The 20,189-nt window shown below is 38.8% G+C and overlaps 1 protein-coding gene across 2 annotated transcripts in view; it reads left to right on the plus strand.

Moving 5' to 3' along the window:
* DIAPH2 (diaphanous related formin 2) overlaps positions 1-20,189 on the plus strand; it is a 5,354,951-nt gene that overhangs the window by 4,670,822 nt on the left and 663,940 nt on the right. For both annotated transcript variants that reach the window (XM_044057628.1, XM_044057629.1), the window contains exon 25: positions 5,656-5,791. In XM_044057628.1, coding sequence (XP_043913563.1) covers positions 5,656-5,791 — 136 coding nt within the window. The remainder of the gene's footprint in view (positions 1-5,655; positions 5,792-20,189) is intronic.

Here is a 20,189-nt window from a genome sequence, read left to right on the forward strand (position 1 = left end):
GATAGCCATTTAAGTTTCAGTCTTCCTCTTTTACAAAGCAGCTGATTTGGCATAGTGGTATGTTGCTCTGTTTTGCACAGGGAGCTTGGCAGTAAAATGTATGGTTCTAGCAAATTTCCAAGATTATACAAGCAATGTTTGTGTCCCTGGTTTTTGGGCTTTTGACCCCCCCCCCCCCCAATACATTTTGGCTTTTTCCAGTTTACTTGTGCTACGAAGTTGAGTATTGAGTAGATTTTACAAGGAGCTGAGAGCTGCAGGGGAACAGAAGTTTAGTGCTGCTTAAGTGAAGTTGGTTTGCCTTGTTAATAGCACAACAAGTTGTGTACTTGCCTTTGATGCAAAAGGCTGTGGGTTCTACTCCCACAAGGGGTGGATGCTGCTGTACTGAGAATGTTCTCCTTGGTGAAGATACTAACTATGAGTCCATTATCAGTTTGCCATCCATTTCCTCTTGCAATATTACTAGCTTATCATTTTTTTAATGTAATATAGGCAATTTATTCCTGAGGGGCAACTGGCACTTTATTTTTCGATGAAACCATGAAATATAAAGGTGTTTGCTAGCAGCAACCTCTTCATTAGTTACAGATTTATTTAATGTGGAATTATTTAGATGACTTTTACTTCTTCAGAGAGTGCATATTTACTGATAATGGACTGTAGAATTGTGCATATTTACTGATAATGGACTGTAGAATTGTGCATATTTACTGATAATGGTGGACTGTAGAATTGTGCATATTTACTGATAACGGTGGACTGTAGAATTGTGCATATTTACTGATAATGGTGGACTGCGGAAGTCTGAGTAGACTTTTATGATAAATGTTCTGAACTGGGCAGTTTTGTCATTATGGGTGCATGCATTTTGTTTCATTGCTTACTGGAAAAATGTTCAAAACAAATTTAAAACGCCCTCTAACAACTGTAATATATTGTACAAGGAATATAATTTAGTACAATGAGGAAGGTGTATCAAAGAGCACATGTATGTTTCATATGCAAGGGGCCTATGATTTGAAAACAGCCCAAAATTAATCTTTATCTGCCACTGGCAAAATGTATTTTCTTTGAATGTGGGTTTCAATGCTGTTTCAATGAATGTGAGTTTCAAGGGCAGAGAAGTTTTAATGTTAAGTTTTCATTGTGAGACTGCATTGCTTTGTTTAGTAGATGACTTAGTGTTTGTGCTGTAAAATACAAAATAAAACTTTCAAATGAAGTCCAACTCATCATACAAGTAAAGCAGTATGCACATTAGTGTTTATGGTAAATGGAGTGAAATAGCCAAGTAATGGTTCATTGGAATGGCTGCAGAGGCTCCATTCAACCGTGATTTTGTCAGGGGGGAAGGGCAGCAAACTCAGACAGGCCCAGCTGAACTATATCTCCCAACTGTCCAGATTTTCAAAGAATGAATAGAGTTTTGCTTCTTATTTTTGGTTTGTTCTTCATAAAATTTGTAGTTTTCTGGCAAATCATTTAGAAATTAAGTCACTAAATAATGATACACTGAGTTTCAGACTTCATAACCTTCAGAAAAATGCATGCTAAAGTAAGAACTGTTATTCTATCAACTGTCTCAATTTATACAATAGCAATTTTTAGTACTGTTTATATGTTCCCCCAGTATATTTGGCCTTGTTCAGATTTACTGCATTAACAGGTTGAGAGGTACATGCAAATAAATTGCTTTATAGAATTAGGCATAGCCAACCTCTCAACTGTCTCCGATTTTGGCTTAAAATGTTGCTCTTCCCCCTAATAATCCCTCTGCAAAACAGCAATTTTGGAAGAAAACATGGAGGGTTTACAATTAAGAAATAACTGTAATAATCAAAGTTATAGATTACTTGAAATGCATGTTAGATTATTTTATTTTGTCAGCTGCTCAAGTTAGCAGTACTAATATTAAAGTGTCCCTTCTTAGACAGGTTCCCAGCTGTATTGCGTGGCTATTTTATATTTTTGCATCACATTTGGTCCATTTTTCATAAAATTGTGTTTTTTGGCAAATTAGTGACAAATCACTAAAGACTGAAGTTAGAAAATAATGGCAGGCATTTGAGTTTCAAATTTTATACCCTTCATAGTCATACTAATGCAAGACCTATTCTATTATCTTTCTAAGTTTATTAGAGCAATATTTAAAAATTGTCCTTATTTGTGGGCATTTGTCCCACTTCTGTGTATGGCTTTGTCCAGATTTCTTGCTCTGAGGTTGAGAGATTTGACACGTGTCAGGGCCATCACAGTCAGCCAGAGACATTTCAAATTGCGACATACTTGTTGCACCCCACTCCACCATGTACTGACTCTGGATGTGTCCAAGCAAGGCAAGGAGTAGTTATGCAGTGTAAATGTGCAGTGTGCCCCCCCCCCCCCCCCCATCCAAGGTAGACACAAGTACTACAGTGGCTTTTCATCTGTCCTTGATTTTGCAGAAAGGTCTGGTTTCTGTCATATTTTTGTACTGTTGATTTATGCTTATTACTCAAAGTGCCTGTTGCTCTGTGTTTAAGTAGAAATGCTTTAATGACCATAATGTAAGCTTGTCTGAGATCATAAGATGCAAGTAAGCTTTAATAAGCGTACTGTTAAAGAATTGCCAACATTGAAAGCCTTTCTGTTGTTGCCATGCAGAGAATACTTGACTAGATAATGTATAAGCCTTGGGTATTAAAGGACAGGATTCCATTATTTTAAAAAGCTCATTACACTTGTTGGAGACTTCCAGTCATCTCTACAGACTTTACCCGTAAACTAAACAGAATGCCAGTCATGTGTGGTCCATAACCTGTACAGTAATCCTTTAAGCAATGTATCTTGAGCTTGTTTCTTGTTTGCTTTTCATTTTTACTTACATGTTTTCCCCATGAAACAAGTAGATAGTTGTCAGGCAGCAGGTCTTTTTTGGATAAGAAACATTTTTACAAGTGGGGGCATCACAGAGATTTCTACTTTCAGCATGTTACTTGGCACTTTAATAAAGCTGAATATAAATTATAATTAGAACTGCAGTGCAAGGAGAAGTGGTTTGAGTTAAGTGCTTCTGGTTTTGCTTGTACTTGATTTTGACTGGCATTCCAATAATGTATTTAAAAAGTAATTTATTTTTTCATGCCTCACAACCTTTTGTTTCCATCTAGATATTAAGTAAGCTGTCATGCAGGCAATGCATTAAAATATTTTTATTCTTCTACACATATTTTTGTCTTGATTGGACTCTCACAAAGATGGTTTGCCACCCAGGGCAGCGTATTTAATTAAAGTTAGTTTTTGTGGTTTTGAGCATAGCTCCTCCCCTTTCTGGTTGGCCAGACCCCTCCCCCTTGACCCCACCCATTCAGCTGGCTCCTGCAGCCCCCCTTTGATTTGAAGTCACCAGCCGCCACTGTTGTTCGATGTTTGTCTTACAACCATGTGTCATCACCTACAATTACATATGAATCTCCACTTAAATGTTTATGATCTCCTAGTGTGTACAATAGTTTTAAATGCACAAGTGCTCAAATTGCTGCACACTCTTTTTGTCATCAGTTTTTCAAAACTTAGTTTTGCAAGATTTAATCTGTACTGTCTTCTGTAACCACTCTAGTGCAGTTCTAATATCCTCTCATTTCTGCTGGGTCACCACTAAAAGAGGGACAGTGCCAGTTTAACCTGTCCAGTACCAGCTAATCATGAATAACTACTGCAGGAACTCATCTGTGGATTGATCCTTACTATATTCCAATTGTAATTGCACTTCTCCACAGACTGATTCCACTGACCACATTAGTGGAACTGTGCCAGTCATTATACAAGAGCTGAAGACCAATTGTTACTGCACTCCTCCACAGACTGATGCGATTAACCAGTCATCATACAAGATATGAAGACCAATCGTAACTGCACTCCTCTGCAAACTGATGCCACTAACCATGTTAGTGGAACTGTGCAAGCCATTATACAAGAGCTGAAGATCAATTGTAACTGCACTCCTCCCCAGACTGATGCCACTAACCATGTTCGTGGAACTGTGTCAGTCATTATACAGCAGCTGAAGACCAATTGTAAATGCACTCTTCCACAGACTGATGTGACTAACCACATTACTGGAACTGTGACAGTCATTATACAAGACCTGAAGACAATTATATGTCAAGACCACAGCTACCTCAAGTAATGGATGGGCATCATGTCAGGCTAGTCTGCAAGCTTCAACACTTCATTTTGGCTCACTTTGTCTCTTTTTCATGGCTTGAATTGCAAAAAGCCAAACCTGTGGAAATATTCCCTTTCTCAATTTTCAAAATGCAAGCATATCCTCACAAGGTATCCTTCAGCTTGTTGTATTACTGTATTATGTCTCATTAAACTGTCCTAGAATGAAAGTAAACCACATGCACATAGCCACCACTGTTTTCATGTTAGGCTTTTATTCAGGAAGCAGGCAAAATACATTTTTTTGCTGTAAAATGATCTACATGGTAAACTGGCTGACGAATGTTTTCTTCAACAGCGACAACTTTAATTAACACGATAGGCTTATTGCGTTCTTGTTATTCTGATAGCACGTTAGAGAATGGGTTTAACACCAGACTGTCACATTCTTTGCTGCCACTACATAGTCAGTAACTTGTATATCAAAGCCATTTCCTGCTTCCAGGTCCAGTAGCCATTTTTAATCATCTTTTTGCTTTTCTGTAGTTCAAGCAGAATAAAGTTAAAGCAGCTTTCTCGTCTGTTGTCACTGTAGCACTGTCAAAGAATATTAATAAAATAGTTTATTAAGACCTGTGTTGCAGGTAATCCTCTGCAAGTTGATTTTTCTTTAGTCTACAGTTTTCCAGGCAGGTTACCTCATTCTCTGTGCGTTATGTTATCACTGTTTTTAGCAATAAGCCTGGTAAATAACATATCATAAGCCTGTTTTTCTCTCACTTCAGATTGTAATTTCACTATAAACTGGCTAAAATTTCTCTAAACTATTAAATCATGATCATATAACTTGTATCTGTCCTTAACCAATGTTTTTATAATATCTCTAATTTGGAGTAATTATTTAAACTGTAGTTGTTTGTATTATTTTAAAGACTGTGCAATTATTGCTCTTAAAATGTTTTGAAATACTTTGGAGCTTTTCTTCCTGGGACTCCAGTGAAAATGGGCTTGTACCCCGTCAGACTTTCCTGGTAATCAAACGTCAGTAAGTAAAATAAATAATAAATACATTTAACTTGTGGACTAGTATACTATGATTCTCATTGTTCTTCTGCCTTTAAAATAAAGCACAGAGGTAAGATAGTGTCCATGGTTACCCTGTGTTCAATAATTCACAGAATCATTCTGATACAAGATGAAATGCACTCTGTGCAGTCAAATAATAAATAGCTGTCTGTAACAAAGAAGAAACTTTGTATTATTTTTTGGATAAATCTTTTTCATAAGTAAGCACTGTTGCTTCAGAAGTTCATTTTAGGCTTGTAACTGGTGTGTGTTTTATATCTCACTCAGTAAAATAATCAAAGGGAATGTTTTTGAGCCCTATACAATTCTTTACCTTTATCTTAAATTAAGTACATTTATTTTGATAAAGTTGCCTGTAGCCATTGTAGTTTGCTGTGCCTGTGCTAATAGTGCTAAATGTGCTTCATGTCTACAATGTAGGAGGCCGTGAAAGAAAACAACAAGAAACGTGAGATGGAAGAAAAAACAAAACGAGCCAAGATTGCAAAGGAGAAGGCTGAACGAGAAAAACTGGAACGGCAGCAGAAGAAGAAACAGCTTATCGATATGAACAAAGGTAAGACAGCTCTGACGGCTCACTAGAGCCTAGTTTTCATGTCTCAGTAGGGAAGGACAGGATGCTAAACAACAGATCTTGCAAGAAGTTGGATCATCTTCACATGCAGCTGGCATGAAGACCATGCAGTCCTAGCCAAAAAATTCGGGAACGCCTACACTTCCTGTGCTCGTCAGGCTCCAAGTGTTTCTGAACATGGGTGGGAATAGAGTGGGCCATACAAATACATAGCTATTTGTTAAGGATAGGAGGACCTCAAGGGACATGTTAGCACTGACTAATTATAAATCACAATATTTATATTCAAGTATGTTCCTCAGACTTCCAGGGCTGGTGAGGTGAAGGGTGCTAGTGTGGGAAGGGAAAATGTCAGCTTGTATGCATTAAATTGTAAGTGAACACCCCCTCATTGCACTCTGTTTTATATTAAAATTTGCAGTATTCCAGCTGTGAAAACAAGTTAAAATCCAAGATTCCAGCAGAACCGTTATTCTGTGATTAAACAAATATACACAGTGGGACATTTAACTGCATCTTATTGTAAACAGAGTTCTTTGGCTTGAGCTGTCAAAAAATAAAATGTTCTTGTAAAAGTTTCTCCCACTCTATTGGGGGGGGTGGTGGCATTCAGGAACTGAAAGAAAATTCACTGTAGGATTTTTAACATATACAAAACTTCATAATTCATGGCTACATAATCTCTTTAAAAATATCATCTGCTGTTAGAGGTAAAAATGTATGGGTGTTTGCATGCATGATTCTGGTCAACTTCTAAATATGAAGCACTTTTTTTTATATTCCTTGACATTTGGGAACAGAACCAAATCAACATTTATATATGGGCCGTAGGTCCACTTCAGATGTATATCAATTAATTCGCTAACCGGTGTACACAGTAATCCACATGGACCATTTCAGTTTCGGCCTTGGAGCACTAGTTAAGTGACTTTCTCAGAGTCATGCAGCAGGCAGATGAAGGCTGAGGGAATCAAACCCTGAACCACATGAAGCTGCTTGTTAACAGTTCGTGGTCTTACACCTCTGTTTTCCCTCTTTCACTTATAAAAATATGGTTAAAGGTAAAGTCTCAGATATTATGATAAACTACAAGTATTGTTTTCTTCACTTGGTATTCTGCTTTAATTAGCCTTATGATGTGAGAGATATATCAGCAGCCCTGATGAGAATGATTTAGTTTGTATCCTTTCATGGAGCGCGTCATCTATTTATAAATCATAACTTCTTGTAGTTTGTGAAAAACATCTTGTTCCTAGTTATTTACCAATTCAGAAAATTTACCTGTGTGTGGGAAGTATTTTCCTAGAAACTCAGCAGAATTATGCAGTGCTTACAGAATTGGACTTCAAAGTGGAAGGCTAGCATTTGAATCTCAACATCCCTCATTTGATGTCTGCCTAACCCTGGATATATCACTTAATTCCTTGTTTTCCCATTAAGGAAAATATTCTGCATCAATGAGCCTACCTGACTACCAACAATAAATACATGTGAGGTTTTTTATTTAGTTAAATTAGTTTTATCTGAATTCTAGTTGCTGTGTGTTCAGATGCTGGAATACAAATGTAATTACATTTGTCTGCTGCTCAGGGGACTTGATAGAAGTCTACAGCACTTGAGCTAAATACATTTACATGGAAGACATTCACAGTCCTTAGTTTATTCTAGGAAAAAAAAAACTCAATACTGTAAAGTAGTTTAGCATAAAAATCTTTGCCATATTAAGACTGTTACATTAGCAGCAAGTTATGTGTACTCATTAAAAATGTTAACATTTATTTTATGGCAAAAGGAGATGATATGCCTTTCTAGGATAGTCTGCCTTTTAATTGCATTGATATTCTATCTTTCCTTCACTCCTACTTTTCCACTTAAACTTTTTCTACGTGGCCCATACCCTCTTGAATGTATCTGTGGTTTCCCTCTCCAAGGATCAGCAATCTTGTTAATTAAAAAAAATAATTTCCAGAATTCCAGGGAGTAATCAGACCCTGTAATCTGCCAGTAGTACCACCCTTCTTTCCACCTCTGCCATTCCTGTTTAGGAAGACCACTTTTCATCTCTCTGACCTGACCTTATGCACTGGCATGTCCACCTTGGCTTGTCATGTTTCAGGTGGGAAGTACTGTAGCTCAGATGGTTAGATAGTGTGTTACGAAGCAGGCATCTAGCCAGTCACAAACTGCTAGTGGACATGATTGGTAGACCCTGATCAGTCTTTAGTGCATTATGCCAGTATTCCATTTGTGGTCAGAAATGAAGATCTGTGGTGGTGTGTGTAGTACAGAATGTGGTAAGCAGTTTGTAGTAGTTTAAAAAGAGGGAAGAACTATTTTTTTTGTTTCTCAACCTAAAGTTGAGGGGAACCCAGGTCAGTGGATGGCACTCTGTTCTAGATTAGGTAGCTATATCTGTGCTCTGGCTGCTATAGCTGCTGGGCATATTCCTTCACCTTTTTTGCTAGTTTTCTTATGAATTCTTCCTTATATTCTTTTTTCTTTTATGAGCCTCTATGAATACATACAGTACATGGGATGTGGTTTGACCAAGGTCCTGTAGAGTGGACCTGTTTCTTAACTATATCCCCTGAGGAAACATCCCAACATTCTTTTTGCAGCCACTGCCCTCTCACTCTGGCTTTAGTTGTCGAATCCCGATAACATCACCATTCCCCAGATCGCTCTCCTGCTTTATTTCCATCTGTTCTACTCCTTCCAGGTAATAATTCCCATCAGGGTTGGTGTGGTCCAATTACAGTACTTTGCACTGTTCCGAAATGCCTATGGACAGAATTTGGACTGTCATTGCTTTATCTGCTTCTGTCAGTGCTCTCGGAATATATATATATTTTTAATTATTAACTTTCTAATTCTGGCTTACAAGCTGCTGCTGCTGATTTGTTATGTAGAACTTGACGTGTTTGAATTAGCAGTCTTGGATGATACCACTGTTTTCTTACTTTGTACCAGTGTTCCAGTATTCTAGAGTTCTATTCATTTATTGCAGGCAGACGTCTTCCATTATTTGCCATGGTGATTCAGTTAACTCTCCAGTATTCCATAGCTTTATTCCTTTGTTACTTGAGTTCTGTTATTTTGTCATAAGCAGAACTTCCTAGTAAAGTTTAATTGGACTTTTATTGTCTGCTGTTTTTTTGCTATCTGAGGACTTTGGCTGGTACGAGGTCTGTACGCACTGATAATTTGCTGTTGGAATATGTCTATTCCTGGATATTTCTGGAATTCTGCAAGAATTGTGACTTCTATGACTAGAGGTTTAGAACATTCATGTAATTTTGGTGCTAATGGAAACTCATCAAAACTCATGTTACTTTGTTGTGCTGTAGCTTTGATGCCGGACTTGTTTATGATCATTTTTGTGTGCTGAGTTTTGTAATCATTTATTTACTCTATATATTTGTCTTAAGAGTTCAGACAGTTTTCTAGATAATTAATTTTGCAGTTATTTGGTCCCTTTACGGTATACAGTTAGCATTTGTTAAGGTGGTTAGGTAGTAAGTACTCTAATAAACTCCAGCATTTTGCATTTGTGTGCACTAATCCTCAGCTGCCATCTTTTTACCCCCTTTGTTCAGCTATTTCCAGTTATTTGCAACCCCCTCCCCCAAGTCATCCATCATTGCATCTTTCTATGTGCCATCATCAGATAGGCCAGACCTGTTTTCTGTTATGAAATGCAGCAATCACTTTTCTGGCATTTGGCATAAAACACATCGTTATGTTAAGGTGTAGAAGAATAAATGGCTTGTATCATTTATATTCCTTCATGTAAAGTAAACATAAAAAAATATATATTTTGTAAGCTACAGAAATGTTAAACTGGAAATGAAACCACAGTTCTCAAAAGTGTGCATCCTACTACCATTTGCCATACAGATTGCAGAAAGGAACATTTCTCAGTTTACTCGTGCACAACCCAGCTCAACCATTTTGTTCTGAGCTAGCTCTTTAAGAACTCTCTTGTTTAAAGGTCATAGATCAAAACTAGATCCATTTTTCTTTTTCATACAATTTCAACATTTTCTAAATTTTGTATTGCTGTCACTTTTAATTCTTTAAATGAAGTTCTGAGCTTAGCTTGCTTTTATGCAAAATGTGTGTTCTCTGACTTTAAACAGCTTTTAGATAGATAGTCACTGGTGATCGGTACTGTTTTATCTCTGTTTGCATTTCATGGAATTTATTGAGCTTTCAGATGGTGGAGCTGAAAATGAAGAGCTTTGTTAATGGGTATCTGCTGCATATGTATTTCCAATCGCTGATGATAGCAGTGCTTTCATCGTAAGACAGAAGTTCTGAGGTTTATCGTATTGATCGATGCTGCAGTAGCCCCAGCTATGTGGATTATGTCCTGCCAAAGATATAACAGCTGACCATCTTCCAAAGCTTCAGGGCACCTTCCACATGCCCAAACTATCAGTCAGCTCAAGCTGAGCTGACTAAAAAGAACTTTGGGTGTGAAGCTCTTCTGACCTTTGCTGCCACTGAAGAATACACTCCTCTGAGGCTTTGAAGGATCGATAGTCAACTTGTGCTTCCATTTGCTGGATGGATAAGTTCTCTTTTGGGCAAAACAAACTTCTATTTCCTTAATTGTGTCAATTTCTCGTGTCTTAATGGACTATCTTGAGATGATAATGTACTTTTAAATGGAGTACTCGTTTTTTTTATCAATTTACAAGGGGTGTAAAGTAATTGGAAATATTTTTTTTCTGTGCAGAAATTGTGTTTATTTTACTTCTTTCGGTCTGGCATGGTGTTATAAAGTGCTTTTTACTGTGTTTTCTGTCAGAAATAACTGTTGTGAACTGGTTGTGTTTACCGGAGATTACTGCTTGTCTTCCCCTGGAAAGAAACACCATTTTCAGCTTTACCATGGAACAGACTTTGTCCCATGGTCAATCCTTCTTCCAACCACAAAAAGAAAAAAAATAAGCTGAGAGACTTTGCCACTACAACAGGCAAGCAGTTTGCCTCAGCCACAGGAGGGCAACTCTGCTGTGGGCATTTGATGTACCTCAGCCCACTCATCTTTTACCCTGCACCCCTCTGGTGTAGCACCTACAGCCACTATGTGCCCATACCTGGGTAAGCTGCTGCTGCCATTAGCAACATGACTGGCCCCACTTTTCCTGTCAAGCAGAAACAGAAAACAGAGCATGTTTCTGTTCCTCCTGAATTTTCTTCAGCTAGGAGTAATGTACTAGGTCTGGCTCAGGTTTCCCTCTTGTAAAGTAGTGTATGGTAAAGGAAGGAGGGATTCCTCTTTTCCTGAATAGATTCCAGATTTTGAATCTAAACAAGACGATGCATGGATCATTACAGTTTCTGATTCTCTCTGTAGGGGTTTCTCTTTCCCTGAGACTATTGCTAGAATGTGGCAGTGTTTTTGGTGGGTGAAAGTGAGGTGTCTCAATCCCTCAAAAAATAATATGAGTTGTTACAGATGGATTTTCCAGAACCTACACCCATTAATTCTGCTCTGTCTGCTTTCGAGGATGTATGTATTACTGCCTGCAGTTTTCCAGCTAGTCAGCCAGCTGCACCTAAAAAGGCAGGTAAGATGTATATGTTCCTCAGTCTTTAAATTTTTATACACTATTCTCAAACCTGACCCAGCAGTTACAGCTTTAGTTAATCCCATTGCTGCTAAGAATTTAGGTATTTCCAATCCTACTCTTTCTGATAAGGATAGGAAAGTTATTGATTGGTATGGGGAAAAAAAGAGCATACTTCTGCAATTTCGATTTTTCAGAATTTTAAATTGTCGGCTCATATGTTAAAAGTTTGTTATGGAAAAGTGTGAAGAATGTTTTGACTGCAGTCTATTCTTATAAGGAAAAATCTGCTTTAAATAATTTAGTTTCCTCTATTGCACAGGTCACTACTTGTTGTTTGCGGTGTGTGTATGAGTCTCTTGATATTTCTTCCAAGCCTATGGCTACTGGTACTGTTTTGAGGAGGTTTGCTGGGCTGCATTCTCAGAACCTCCTAGATGTGAAAAAATAGATTTTTCATTCTCCTTTTAATACAGATTTGATGTTTTCACCCTTGTGCTGCAGAGGTGACCAAAAAAGGCAATGAAAGTGGCAAGCTGATTCAGGGAATGTCTAGGGTATTTCAGCCCTCCCTTTCCAAAATTTCCAAGGGATTTCCTATCTTCTCGTACAATTTTGGCAAAAGAAAATGGAATAAACCATCGGAGCAAAATACAGGTAAACTAACTTTTAAGAAAAAATGACAAGGGGGTTGCAAAAATAAGTGCCAAATCTCCCAAAGCCAAGGGCAGTCCAAGAAGTCAGGAGACCTTGTGAACCATTTCCATGCCCAGCATCTTTTTTTCTTCTAGAAAGTCTGAATCTCCATTTTTGTCTTTGGTAACAGATAGTTTCAGATAATCAGATTCTGACAGTCATTCTTCAAGGTTGCAAATGTGAGTAGGAGGAAATTCCTCATTTCCAGAGGGTCATTCCTCATCCTACAGATCAGACTTTGTTGTTTCCACTGGTTCTTCATTACATGCTGACCCATGGACTGATAGAACCAGTTCTTCTTTCCAAGGTGGGGAAGGATATTCCTAGGGCCAAAGAAAGAAAATTATTGGAGACCAGTTCCAAAACCTGTTTGTAACGGTGCCCACATTCAAAATGATGTAGCTTCATAACCTCTCAACTCTTCTTTCAAGTTTCCTGACAAGACTAGACTTAAACGGTAGTTATCACATTCCTATTCATACAGACATGATGTTTCTTAAGTTTTATGTGTCTGGATCATATTATCAGTTCTCTGCCTTAACCTTTGGACTATCCACAACACCAAGTGTGTTCTCTATCTAGCTACAGGTGTATCCACATTTTTCCATATTTAGATGACTTGCGTATCTTTGCGGAGTCTTTTTAAAGTGTCTGTAATCTCTGTCTATCTTGGGTGAGAGATCTTTTACAGACGCTTGTATTTCAAAAGAATATTCAAAAGTAATTATTGACTCCTTCACACAGGATTGTGTTCTTGGGATGTCAACTGGAAATCTCAGTTCAAAGAGCTTTTCTTCCACAGAAAAAAAAATAGATCTCAATATAGATCTCTTTCTAAAGTTTTCCACTCAGACTTTGGTCACTGCGAGGGAATACCTCAGGATTTTGGGTCTCATTGTGTCAATAATTCTCATGGTACCCTTGTCTAGACTCCACATAAGAAACCTGTAGTGGTATCTGAAACCACTTTGGTCCCAGCATCAACACCCTTTATCTTTTCAAATCCCAGTGCTGGTGTTTGTCAAAGGAGAAATATTTTGTTGCAGGAAACAGATATCTTTAAATCCAGGTCTGTCTTTCTTCCTCCCTGCTCCAAAGTAGTCAGTCACCACAGACGCTTTGGATTTTGCTTGGGGAGCAGTTTCAGGTGGGATAAAAGTGCAGGGAGTGTGGGACACCAACGACTGATGTAAGCACACAACTATGAAGGAGATGCTTACCCTGATCAAGGCACTCAACACTCTCAACCATCTTTGGTCCCCAAGACCTCTTCAAGTGGTTGCAGACGTTACTACAGTCAAGGGGTAATCATGTTGTACCCACTTTGCAGACTAGCCATGTTAGCTTGAGAGTACAATCTCACCCTACAGGCATCCTACATTCCATCAGAGCAAAATTTTGTGACAGACAAGCTGAACAGGACAAGATCAGAACCTCATGAATGGAAACTAGATCAGGAGGTCTTGCCACATTTGATCCATCTGTGGGGAGGTCCTCATGTAGACCTTTTTGTCTCACTCTGAACAATCAACTGGCCAGATTCTGTTCTAAGACACCATGCAAGAAGGCTTGGAAATTACCTTTTCCTTTCCTTGGACAGGAATGTTCCATTTTTGCTTTTCTACCCTTGCCACTAATATCCAGGAAATTACCCTTTCCTTTCCTTGGAAGGGAATGTTCTTTTTGCTTTCTACCCTTGCCGCTAATATCCAGGGTACTTCCGGATTCAGAAGGAATTCCCCAAGATCATTGTGGTGACTCACTTATGGCCCAGGCAACTGTGGCTTATTCCTTCTTCTGGAAATGGCCAGGGGCAGTTACCACAAGCTTCCTCATAGACTAGCTCTACTTGCACAAGAACAGGGGTGTTTGATACACCCTGACATCAGTCAGCATCAGCTGGCTGCCTGGATGAGAAGGTCTTAATTCCCTTTAGGCACCTGTTTACAGAGGATGTATAGCAGGTACTAATGAAGGCAGGAAAGCCTGCTACTTTAATGATTGCTCTGACTTGTGTAGGAAGGGTATCTAAGTTGCAAGTTCTTATGGTGAGTCCAACCCTGTCTCATTTTGCATGTTGACAGGGACTGAGTTTCTTTGAGAAGTAATCCTTCTTTTATGCCTAAAGTGATATCCGAGTTTACTTCAGGCCACATTATCCATCTCCCTGTTTTTTTTCTTTCATGAGCCTAAAAATGAGGGAGAAAGGATACTGCATAGCTTGAATTTCCACAGACAACTCAAGGACTATCTTGACAGGAGTAAATTTTCACTCTTCGGATCAATTTGTTTCTTATGAAGATATGAAAAAGGACAACCTGTGTCAAAGCAGACTATTTCTAAGTAGTTGTCTAAGGCTACTACCTTTCGTTATACACTCCGTAACAAAATTATTCCAGGGAGGGTGGAGACCAACTCTACCAGGGCCTTTGCTTCATTTATGGCTTTTTGGAAAGGGTTGAAGTATAGAAATATTCTAGAAGCTACTAATTGGTCCTCTGAGCATACTATTGCAAATCACTAAAGCTTGACTTCTTTTCTACTTCCAGATCAAGTTTTGCTAGGACCATTCTCCAGGGACTTCTGGACTCTTCTCCTTCCACCCCCAGATTTACTTGGTTAAAGTAATCTACCCATATAGCTTAGGCTACTGCAGCAGAGGACAATATAATGAATATATTGCAGTCGTGTAAACAAAACTTGCCATAACAGTAGATCTTTGAATGGTGTCTGTATTAGTTCATCGAAAGCTTAGGTTGTCCAATGTCTAAACATAGACACCTAAGCATCGAAACATAAAAATCGCGGATGGCCATTCTTTCCTCAGGGAAAGAATTCGCTAGGTCTTCGCGAAATAAAATATACTTCTGAACCCAAACATAGTGTGGGGCTGTGCCCCCCACATCCCCCAACTAAATATACCAACTCTGAGATCGCTCTACATTGGGGAAAGGGCAAATCCCAGATAACAGCCAAGCATATTCTTTCCTGAGGAAGGAATTTGTGTATGTGGCCATTCGCGATTTTGAAATTTTGATGCTTAGGTGCTGATAATTAGGCATTCGACAACCTAAGATGTGGAACATCTAATAGAAACCAGTTTGAATGATCACTGCTGCATTAGCTGCTCCCTCCATCCCCCCTTGTTTTTTGTTGTGTTTTTGTATACCAAGGTGCAGACATTATCGATTGTTGTTCCTAGCAGTGTCCTTTCAGGGCTCAGCCTCCCTGTCTCTGTTGGCATGAAAGCTTTGAAGGGCTTAGTGTCCAAACCTGTCTTTTTAGTCAGCTCAGCTTAAGCTGACTGACAGTTATATCCTTATCAGGATATAACCCATATAGCCAGGGCTACTGCAGCAGTGATCATTCGAACATATGCTGTTATGGTACGTTTTACTTATACAAACATACTTTTCAATTTATTAAGATCCAACAATACTAATTTACATTAAATGGCTGCATGTGTTTCTGTTTTTAGACTTATAAGGTACATGATTCTGCTAAGGACTTTTCATTTACCTTCAGTTTATGTGAAAGTATAGAAAAGTATTTTAGATAAAATGAGTTGAGAAGGGCAGGTTGTGCAGATCAGAAACTTAGGGACACAAATAAAACAGAATCACAGTAGCAACAGCTAGTATATCTGAGACCATAGATTTCCATATTACACTTTCATTACAAATTATGTTTGTACACATTCAATATATAGGTATTATAAAATGATTTTTATCAACTGCTGGGATGTACTTTATATGCAGAGATGTTTTTTTTTAAAACTGTTGCATAAAGATTTGAAAACATTTTGGGTTGTGATAAGAAATGCAAGCCCTTACCCTGCATGAACAATATGCACAATTGAGCTGTTGGTCTGTGTAGTTGGTGTAAAGCATCTACGTGGAATTATTCTGTGCCAAAAAGGATATCTCCCAGTTTACTTATAACATTCCAAAGCAGTTGCAATGTTTCCTAGGTTAATGCTTGCTTCTAGCCTGATTGAACTGCATCTGTAAGGTTTCAATTAGTCACTCATTTTTGCTTAACTGTACGCCTCAAGCTATATTTCACAAGGGTCTTTTGCAGTCACGTATTTGTAGAAATAAGTTTGTAGAACAATAAAATGTAATCTATTACAGCATTTCAGAAATGAAAACACTTTTTTTTTCCATTTGGCAAGTTGAAAAATCTAAGAAAACAGGAGGTGCTTTCTGTTTTATTATAGCAGAAGCTTTCTAGTGGTCTGAATCATAGGGGGCGCACACACTAGATTAGAGTAAGAATCCTTTCAACCTGAGAAATTTCTTTGAGTTAAGGGTCTGCTTGACATATATCTTGTATACCAGTGTACATTTAAATAATTTATTAATTTACTGCAAATGTATGTGTTAGCATTTAAATTTAAAATATCTTGCCATATGTTTTGGTTTGTGATATATATTATTTCCCAAAATGCATTGTTGGTTAATTAGAGTTTTTATCTAAACCTGTCATTTTAGCAGAGTTTTCAACATACGAACAGCATGCTCTTTAGGAATATGCACTGTCCAGAGTTGATAGTGATGTATGCAAGCTACATTGCTAGGTTGGGGTTATGCTTTCAGAACAATTGTGTATATTTTTGAAAATCCAGACTGCACCTCTCCCCTACTGCATGAGTTTCCTGTCGATATCATAAAAGTACATTAGGCCGTACATAAAAAAAAAGTACAAATGAATTATGTAAGAAGGGCCCTAACATCGCAGATGCATGTGATGCTGTGTTCCCTGATAGAGAGACAGATGTCCTGAGAGTGAAATATGCTTTGGAATGTCTTCATAATAAAGGTGCAGGTAGAGATGGAATTCTAGCTGACTTGCTTAAAGTAATGCAGAATGATGCTGTTACAGAGCCGCCTGAAATTTGCCAGCATATTTGGAAAACATGATAGTGGCCAATACTCTGGAAAAGGTCATTTTATAGTGTTAAACAGTGCTCAAATTATTACACAGTTGCACTTGTTTCATATACAAGATCCTGCATCTCCAGCAGTGTATGGACCAGGATCAGTCATCTGTGCAATTTGTTTTTTAAGGTATAGAGAGTACAGATCATTTTCCAAACATTCAATAATTAATGGAGAAAAAGGAATTCCTGGAAAAAAGCTGCTCCACAGTTTCAGACAGTTTGGACCACAACAAACTGTGGCAAGTTTTTAGAGAAATATGGGTACAATGTCACCTTTTCTGAGGAATCTGTATGCTGGACTGGAAGCAACAGTTAGAACTGAACATGGAGTAACTAAATGGTTTAGGACGGGGAAACGACTGGAACAAGGCTGTGCATTCTCAGCTTACCTATTTGGTTAATATGCTAAGTATATCATACAACACACTGGGTAAGAGGAGTCAGGTGCTGGAATAAAAACTGCTGGTAGACATAATGAAATCAGTAAGAACAAAAGCTTTCTTGTTATGAACATCAAAAAAAAAAACGGTCACCTAGCCCTATCACTTCTTTGAAAACAGATATGGAAAAAGTGGAGCTCTTGACAGATTTTTATTATTTGGATCTTTTAATGAGGATGATATTACAAAGAACAGACATTTTTCTATTAATTGAAATGGATCACATGCATTATTGGCCAGGTATGTATAGTGATAGAAAGTGGTTAACTTTCAGATTGTGTAAAGCAGTGAAGAAGTTTTTTTTTTTTTTTTTTTTTTTTTTTTTAAACTAAAACCAATTTGCTGATGTTCTTCGTGTTTCACTGTTGCAGTCATCACATTTGGGTTATTTGCTTGCAGTAGCCCTTAGTCGGCCTGATTAACAAAGTCTTGAGTCCTGCATCAGTTGCTGTTTCTTCTTCGGTGACGTCAGATCGTCAGGGGTATAAAACATGCAGCCGATGCCATTACATCAGTCTTTCTTGCCATGCGGTGCCAGAAGCAGTTCGCAAGTGCCGGTCGGCCAACTCCTGAAATTTTCGTTTTCGAGTTTCAGAACCGAAGTCTTCAACTAAAAGCTAAGTACCCCGTTGGGGAAACTTTTTCTTGCTCTAAATTGATGTCAGTAAAAGTAAATAATTTCCTTACTTGTGGAAAGCAAATACGTCATAAAGATTTTCATTCATACTGTATTCCTTGCCTAGGCCCTGACCACGACATACCTCGCTGTCGGTTTTGTGCCTTATTTAAACCACAAACTATCCTTCGTCTGTATATTTTTGCTTCTAAATATTTTGGTGCTTGGTTCAATTATCCTGATATGTCTTTGGTAAGCCATCACACTACCGACATTCTGAAAAACTGCAAAGATAAAGACAGAGACAGGCTGCCTAGGTCCAAAGCTGTTGACAACACTTCTCCTAAGCCAGTCGCCAGTTCGCCGGTACTCAGTGAGGCACTTTCGCAGCCCCTGATACCTGCTACTTCAGATTCGCAGGCCTCTACTGAGACCCATTCAGAGTCCGGTGTGCCGTGAGATGGTTCAACTGTGGAACCTGCGGATGTCTCTACCTTGGATGGGTCCAGAGCCACTGTGCAAGCACAGTCTTCTGAGGGTGTATTCAGACCTACTGACTTGCATATCAAACCGACACCATCTTCTTCTTCAAGGCCTAAAACTTCAACCATGCCTAGAAAGCTGACGCCCAGACCGCATGGTCGGGCCTCTGTGCCTAATAAACAAATGATAAGAATGGCTGAAGACCTTATTACTTTAATCAGGGGAAGCCAGCCTTCCCTCTCTGAGACCTAGGACTGAGTTTGCTTATGATACTTATGACCAGGATTCTGAATTTTGTTTCCTCTGATGACCAGGATTTACCCTTATCTACCTATGAGGAGTCTGATGCAGAGGACTCTATTCCCTCTGCTTCTCCCCCAGAGGATTTCTCTTTTGGTGAAACCTTGCATACTCTCAGGGAGCATTTTCATTGGGAAAGTCAGGATTTCTCTGATTCTAAAAAGAGGCTTAGGGATTTCTTACTACTGCCCCAGCACAGGCCTTTAGCCATACCTCCTGTACTAGACATTGTTGATGATGCCTTTTCGGAATCTAGCTTGGCCCCTGACTCTCTACCTCCTGCTCCCAGAAAACCTGATGGATATTGCATGGTTCCTGACTCTCACAAGTTAATTTTTAAAAATCCTACTGCGGATCCTGAGACCATTTCACAGGGACCCAAGGACATTAAAGCTACTACTGCCAAAAATCCTACCTCCTCTGATAGAGACTCCAGGGTGCTGGATAGATGGGGTAAGAAGGTTTACACTTCTGCAACTTTGGCTATTAGGGCCTTAAACTGCCAGTTTCATATGTTAAAGTATCGGCAGCATATTATTGGATTGCTTAAACAGAAAATTATGTAGATTCCTGATTATGCTGAAAATAAGGATTTACAGGATTTACTGCATTCAACTGAACAAGTTGGAAAGCATACTTTGCAATATGGTTTTGATTGACTAGAGGCATGCATCTTGCAGGGCTTCTCTAACTGGGTCTGTCCTTAGAAGGCATGCTTGGCTTAAGGAGCAATCCTTGCCAGATCATGTTAGAGTGAAATTACTGGATGCTCCCTTAAACCAGAACCGCCTGTTTGGCAACAAGGCTGAAGAAATTCTTTAAAAGATGGAGGAAAAAGGTAAATCTATGCAAACTGTTAAAGATTTTTTACAATACAACCTCCAAGATTTAGTAGGCATTGGCCTTCCAAAAATTGGTCCTTTTCTCCCTCTCCCAGACCTTCTCAGTCGAAACCCAGATCCAGCAGAGCTCCCAGGCTTCAGTCCCAGGTTATGCACAGGACTAAGCAGTGGGGGGGGGGGGGGTGCCTCCATTTCCAAATCTGGGAGTAATAAAACTCCCTCCTATGGTAAACTGTCTCAATTACTTCTTTTTAAAGCTTCCAAGCACTTCTCAACTGACTGCCCCTTTGGGGGGGAAAGATTGCTCTTCATGCCAAGAACTGGGAACTCATTACCCAGGACAAATGTGTTTTAAATATAGTGTCCCAGGGATACAGATTTCATTTCCACCACATTGCCAACACCAAATGGGTGGCCAGACCTGCCCCCAAATCAGTGGGCAGAGGCTCAAAAACAAGTACTGTCCCTCTTACGCATGGGGG

Source organism: Protopterus annectens, chromosome 15.part0 (genome assembly GCF_019279795.1).
Source record: "Protopterus annectens isolate FY-2018-M chromosome 15.part0, PAN1.0, whole genome shotgun sequence".
Classification (NCBI taxonomy): Eukaryota; Metazoa; Chordata; order Ceratodontiformes; family Protopteridae; genus Protopterus; species Protopterus annectens.